This window comes from Stigmatopora argus, chromosome 7 (genome assembly GCF_051989625.1).
Source record: "Stigmatopora argus isolate UIUO_Sarg chromosome 7, RoL_Sarg_1.0, whole genome shotgun sequence".
NCBI lineage: Eukaryota > Metazoa > Chordata > Actinopteri > Syngnathiformes > Syngnathidae > Stigmatopora > Stigmatopora argus.
Genome location: NC_135393.1, coordinates 15,745,441 through 15,752,341, shown reverse-complemented (window position 1 = coordinate 15,752,341; position 6,901 = coordinate 15,745,441). Strand labels below are relative to the sequence as shown.

The 6,901-nt window shown below is 37.1% G+C and overlaps 2 protein-coding genes across 2 annotated transcripts in view; one reads left to right on the top strand and one right to left on the bottom strand.

Moving 5' to 3' along the window:
* Positions 1-245: 245 nt before the first annotated feature.
* Positions 246-3,813, bottom strand: psmd12 (proteasome 26S subunit, non-ATPase 12). Its single transcript, XM_077604290.1, has 11 exons — positions 3,578-3,813; positions 3,155-3,214; positions 2,916-3,044; positions 2,660-2,767; positions 2,288-2,392; positions 2,020-2,169; positions 1,742-1,876; positions 1,539-1,651; positions 1,237-1,411; positions 843-920; positions 246-714 (listed from the first exon to the last, which is right to left on the bottom strand). The coding sequence occupies exons 1-11, from the start codon at positions 3,683-3,685 to the stop codon at positions 505-507; spliced, it is 1,371 nt and encodes a 456-aa protein (XP_077460416.1). The 5' UTR covers positions 3,686-3,813; the 3' UTR covers positions 246-504.
* Positions 3,814-5,666: 1,853 nt separating this feature from the next.
* The window catches only part of LOC144076937 (cytoplasmic phosphatidylinositol transfer protein 1-like), a 28,270-nt gene continuing 27,035 nt past the window's right edge, over positions 5,667-6,901 (top strand). Inside the window, exon 1 of the mRNA XM_077604299.1 lies at positions 5,667-5,961. Within this exon, the coding sequence (XP_077460425.1) occupies positions 5,914-5,961 (48 nt within the window). The 5' untranslated portion in view covers positions 5,667-5,913. The remainder of the gene's footprint in view (positions 5,962-6,901) is intronic.

Below are 6,901 nucleotides of genomic sequence, written 5' to 3'. Positions count from 1 at the left end.
CTAACACAACAAATCTAAAAAATGTATTTTTTTTCTATTTATGCCTGTGACAAGCAGCACAATAAAATGATCTTCCTATATTTGTTGCCACAAAAACAATAGGACAAAAAAAGAAATAGGCCTACATTTTATGACAAAAATTGTATCCTGACACAAAGGTTGGTAAATAGTTCTAATATGTATTTTCATCTACAACAATGTATAACTGGATCAACTGATAGTTGTGTTGAGTCGCTATGTCATTAAATACTATTTTGCACATTCTTTAAACAAACTGGACTTTATTTTTTTTTGAGTAAATGGTCATCTTGAACAACTCTGAACGGCGCTTTCGCAAGAACGCATGACGGTAGTATGCAACATTCCTGTAACACAATTTAAGGGATGAAAAAACCCCAACGTTTATGGTGGAGTATTTCAACTGTAGATTTGTTGGCCAACATATATATTCGAAAAGCATCCGTCATAAGGAAGAAAAACAAGAAAATGAAACAAAAAAACGTTTCACTGCAGGTTGTGGATCATTTCCTCCTTAGCAATGAGATGTGTGGTCTTGTTGACCAGCGACATGAGGGAGTTAAGTTTGTGTGACCAGTCGTTGAGTAGGTCATTGGGGTCTTTTGGCCTCTGAAAGTTGATTATTCCAGCCATACGGTCCACCTTGGCATAGATGGTCTTGTTCACAACCAGACTGGAGAGAAACTCCTCAGATTCCTGTAGAATATATCATATTTAATTTTATTTTGGGAAGATTTTGAGTGGATTGGCTTGTTTCGTTTCATGCTAAAAAAGATTCAAAAATTAAGGTTTGCAATAATGTCGCAGCATTAATCGATTCTTACATCAACAGAGAGGTCAAGCAACCCGGCCATCCTCTTCATCGTGATTCTGGTGTAATATTTGGCCATTATTCTTATGTTCTGTGGAGAAAAAAAAAACACATTTGTTATTGATGTACATCTCAACCAACCTATTTATTTTATGATGATGTCACGGTAACTAATGTGCTATTGCAGGATGGTCCTTAAAGGAACATTAACACTTTTGTAACAGATCTGTAGGATAAATAAAATCAGTACAAAAATAAAAAGACTAATAATCTAAGGGGTTTTTGGGATGGTGTTTTTTTTTTTGACAAATTACAATTGCTTAAATGAAACATACTGTATTTGCAAGCTAACGCTTTATTTGTTCTCAATCAGTTTTTCAACCAGTATCTCTGACTCTTGGACTTACATGCTCCACTACTCTATTCTTCAGATCCTTCCACCGCTTCTCCCCCTCCTCAGAACACAAAAAGACATCAGTCGGGAGACTCCCGGGAGAGCCCTCTCGCAGCTCTTTCCCATAATCCTCCACCAGGGCAGCCCAGCGCATAAGCTCCATGGTGGTGAATTGCTTTAAGAGGTCCCTGAAGATTGATCAAAATTAAATTTTTATTAGAAGACTTCACAAATGTCATTATTTTTAGAATAAGGCTATAAAATAAGAATAAAGTGAACCGCTCTGAATACAGAATGCACTGTAATGTCACTCACTTGTATTTGGGAATCTCTTCCAATTTCTTATCTGCACTGATTCTATGCACAAGGTCGGATTGCTCGTTATCATATGGGGCAAGAATCACATACAGCACCACACTCTTCAGAGCCTGAAACACACATTAGGTTGGCACACACATTTGTTCATGAAACTTATCGAGCAACTATTAACAGATGCAGTCACTGCATATCTAACGGACCTGTTGCCACTTGCTGCTGTCTTCCAGGATGCAAGGGGTGTCATAAATGGCTCGATAGTGTTTGCAGATAGACAGGTAGGAACCCTCATGCTGGTCCACCTGAATCATTAGGTTGTAGTACTTTAGCTTCAGCTCCTAAATTGTTCACAGGAAAGATAATTGTTAGTTGATCTGCCCATCCATGCATAGAGAAAAATCGCACTTTCACCCTTTAGTTGGAATGGAAAAAAATACTACTTTAGCAAATTTGGCATTGTGTCATGCGGTCAGTATCTTACTTCGCTGCCTTCTTCCTGGAAGAATTTGGTGTTTATTTTTTTACTAATGATCTGTGTCCTAATGTAATCCTTGACAGCAACGCAGAGCCTCATTTGTTCCAAGATGAACTCGACTTTCTCTTTTTTCTCCATTGAGCCATATGTCTCCACCTGGGGTGTGAGAGAAAAAAATGGGGGTTACCCCCATCAGGCCCATGAATGACCTTTTTTTCCAGGATGGTTGAATATATTTGACAACCATCATGTACACCCAATATTAGATTCTTACCTGCAGTTCTTGAAGAATGGCTGCTGCCTCTTTTACATCTCCACTTTTTTCCTTAATATTAGCCAATGTCTTTGTGAGCCTGGCACGCTCAATCTCAACATAGATCTGCAGAGAGGACGTTTCTTTTTAAATAATGACACTGCTTCCTCACATGAAAAAAAATACATTTGGAAAATTAAGTTGCCTATTTGAATGGAATATTTTTCATTGTACACCTGTTACATTGACATTACGCAACGCCTCACCACCACCTTGTCCAAAAATCACATTATGATTGTAATATCCCAACAAAAATACTGTCAAAAATGATTAAGCAGGGGCCCCAACCAGAGAAATGCATAATGCATGTCAATTATTTGGCATATTTCAAACCTTTCCAGCAGTCACTGTGCGCAGAGTATCAATGAGTCGCAGTTTGATGGTCAAATCCGTCACAGAATCAACATACTTGTAACATTCTTGCACCATTTTTGCAACAGCCTGTTAAGAGTGAAATAGTACAGATTAGGTATTTTCCCCTCCATTTATTTTTTATACAATCGCAATTTAATAAACATTGTTATGAATATAGCACTCAAGAATTTCTGCAAATTATTTAGAAAATGTAATAGGAAACATTATAACCAACCTGTTTGAGCTGACTCCTTCTTTTGGAAAGCAGCATAATGTTTTCATTCAGGGCATCCCAGTCTTTTGCTGCATAACACATTTGAACTACGGCCACGAGAATTCTGGATGTGGACACCATGTCAGATGCCTATGGAAAGTATAAAAATATACTGCATGTTATAGATAATATTTACATATATAATAAAATCGCCAAAAGTGCTATTAAATTAAAAAAAAGCTAAAAAAAATCAGTCTCACCGTTCTAGTTTGCTTCTCCAATGACAACAAGCTTTCGACAGCCTCTTGCAGCTTGCCATCCTGGTAAAGACATATTTATATATATATTTTAACATCACACTGTTTTTTTCATGTTTATTATTACCACAGTTTCAATTCAAGTAAATAAGTGAGTTGCGAGTGATGTTGCTGTACGGACGGCTACAACTGTTAGCATGCTAGCAGGCTTCATCACATACAATCTCATTGATGGCACATAAACCAATGGTTAAATTGAAATTTTAGGGAGTAATTATTTATTAACAATTAACTGTTCATTTAGCATAATTCTTTCAGTCAGTAAAGCGGTGGATTTGAGACGAATAACACTTGCTTAAAGGGAAGGAAACTAGTACTTCGCATCATGACTCAGCCAGTGGTGGCCCCTCTTTGCCGGCCGCTTACTTTTGCCATTTTCTCGCATTCCGGGATACGTTGGTCTACAGTGGAGCTATAGTCGATCTCCATTTTCACAATCTTTCCATCGGATCTTTCGGATCGTTCTTCGGCCATGTTTGCGTTAGTCCAGCTGACGATAATACACAATGGTTGAAGTGCTCGTTGCAACTCAACGCAGGCTAACACTACTAGTATTTTGCTTGTCAAATGTGACTGGGAATCGACCAATCGGCTACGAGCAAATTAAAGTAGTCCAGTGCGCCTGAAAGACCCTTAAAGGACCTACGTTAGAGTTTGTTAATTCGCCTGGTGTTAATATGTTGTGCTTGTAATGTAAAGTGAACAATAACTACATAACAATCAAGTTTTTAAAAAATAAGCAAACAAATAAATAACTTTACAATATTTGCTCAACAATTCATTATTATTTTACAGCATGCAATGTCAAATATTCACCAGTAGAGGTCTCTTTATTGGCATTCAGTGTTTTATTTCTATACCACACATAACCATTGAATGTTGATAAACTTGCATTGCTAAAGGCCTTATCAAAGAAGAATATTGATAAATTAATAAATGCACCCGGTGATTCTGACATTACCAATGTCCAATCTTGATTTATAAGGAAACTTGTATGGAGAACATGAAAATATATTCTCTATTATTATTGTCAACAGATATATGACTTGTGAAAATACTACACAATTCTTGATAAAACACTGCTTTGTATAAATTTCCACTACTATTTGTGTCATTCCAACTGTGTGGCCATATTAATGGTTTAACTCTTAAAAGTGTTATTTTAACATAAGTGTGGTCAAACATAAAAACTTGCCTAGTGGTATTACCCCAAGTATTGAATAAACACTTTAATATTCAAGCCTTTTTGATGACATAATTATCTGAACAAATACAGTACATTTCCTCAGGCGGCCCTTAACCTTCAATGAATCTTTTTATGTTCGGTTTCTCCTAATAATGTCTGCTAAACTGTCTCAGCTAATTATGTGGGGAAATATGGATTGTGGAGATTCCACTACTGATTACAAAAGGGTTGACATGTATGCATGATTTTGAAAATCCCCATGGCCACAAATTCATGCTAATTATTAAATCTTCACAATCTCAAAACCCCCTTTAACTCATTAAACTGTTAGAACAATGGTGCTTATTGATCATTTGCAAGCTCCGGGAATGTTTCTGCCTTGTTTAGTTACATTTCAAAATAATCAATGTGGTGCCGTGGTTTCCCACGTTAATAAAATCATTGGTATTGGGTCATGTTAATCTACATATGCATCAAATCATTGGTTAGACTGACACATAGATGGATAGACAGTCACACCATCTCATACATAGACAGAATAAATAAATAATGACTTCTCTTTGCTTGCGTGGTTTTTTTTCCGGGTACTGCGGTTTTCCCCCCCACATCCCAAAAACATGCGGAGTAGGCTGGGTGAAAACTCTAAATTGCCACTCGGGATGATTGTGAGTGTGAATGGTCATCTTTGTGGTCTGCGATTGGCTGGCTATCGATTCAGGTTTAACTGGGATAGGCTCAAGCACCCCACCCTGCGACCCTTGTGAGGCTAAGTGGTGTCCCAACTTTTCTCTCCTATGGCCACATTCAGAAAAATCAAAGGGCGCAGAGGTCAACTTGAAATGTGTTAAATTAATAATAATAATAATAATAATAATAATGATAATAATAATAACAACAATAATAACAATAATAACAATAACAATAATAATAATAATAATAATAATAATAATAATAATAATAATAATAGTCGGACATAGACATCATCAACAACAAAAGCCTAATTGTGATGACAATTAGGCTTTTGTTGTTGATGATGACGACAGGGCCTATGTCCGATTATTATTATTAATATTATTATTATTATTATTAATTTAACACATTTCAAGTTGACCTTTGTGCCCTTCGATTTTTCTGAATGTGGCCCTCGGAGAGAAAAGTTGGGACACACAATTGTCAACAATTTGGAGTTGTTGCGAAACGCTTACGGCATTTCTCTTATTTTGAAACCCAAAATGTCTCGTTTCCGGCTCTACTTTCTGCCAGCTTGATTAACACCCCTGACTCTTGGGCTTTAAAGGAGGGGACAAACAATCCAAAGCAAGCTGGTTTAGTACTGTTACGTTCCACTACCGGACACTGTCCTCTACGTTTCGGATGAGCGTATTCAGTAAATCGTCTTCCCCGTTTGCGCAAACCCGAAGCGAAGGAGTTTTACAATTCTTTTTGTGGAACGTATACATCCCTGTGCGGGGGGAACATTGTGAGACACATTGCAGCAGGACGCGGCACATGGAAGATGTTGCTGAAGGAGTACAGGATATGCATGCCGCTCACTGTGGAGGAGGTGAGTTATTAAAAAAAATACTTTATGGCATTAAAATACTCTTATGAAAGCTCGATGTCGTTTAGAAAACTGTTAGCTAACTTGCGATGGTTCCGTGCGCGCAAGTTTGAGATCTACATCATGTCTGACGCAGGACCACACGCAAATGTTTTAATTTGTTGATATGGCGATTTTTTTCCTCCACTTAATCTCTCATGCGATTTTTTTTGCTCCTACTCCTGCAAGAAAATCGCTCATCTGTGGTTAGACTAAAGATGAAGAGCAAAAAAAGTAAGTTACAATTCAGATGAGTCATAATCACTTCCATCGGGTATGGTTTTCGTAATAAACCAATTTTTCCCTCTGATTGCTCCTCTTAAAATATATTCTGTTAGAATAATTCATTGCACACTATTAGTAAAATATTTTTTTTTAATAGAATCGCCATTTTCTGCATGTATTCTAATTTGATTAAAGTTTTGAAACTCCTTGTTCAAGTGGCCCCAAGACAAAGGGCCCATTATAGTGTTGGTCATGTTTATTGTTCATGTCAACTTTACTGTCAAGTGTTACAATTTAACAAGAAATAAAGCGCATATCAAATTGGATCTCTCATATAAGGTGACAAACACAAATGGGGAATTACAATAAAAGTTTCAGCACAGTTGAAAAGTTTGGAATGTCCTTCTGCAGTAGTCAGATGAATGTAAGTGACTTGGGCTAAACAACCTTTGGTATCTTTCATAATTCTGCTCTTATAAGACAACCATGCTGTCTTCAAGATCTTCACATGACGTGGAGATTTCAGGCAGACAACATTGTTGGTGTCAGCAGTATACAGTGGTACCTCGACATACGATCGTAATCCATTCCGAGACTGAGATCGTATGTGGAGGTTTTCGTAACTCGAGCGAACGTTTCCCATTGAAATGAATTGAAAACAAATTAATTCATTCCAACC

Bases quoted from the DNA above. Each gene is read 5' to 3' on its own strand.
- psmd12 (XM_077604290.1), bottom strand. From the start codon at position 3,685: ATGGCCGAAGAACGATCCGAAAGATCCGATGGAAAGATTGTGAAAATG. The intron at 3,215-3,577 runs GTAAGCGGCCGG...TGTCTTTACCAG, and splicing joins AATGCGAGAAAATGGCAAAA to GATGGCAAGCTGCAAGAGGC. The intron at 1,412-1,538 runs GTGAGTGACATT...ATCAATCTTCAG, and splicing joins GAAGAGATTCCCAAATACAA to GGACCTCTTAAAGCAATTCA.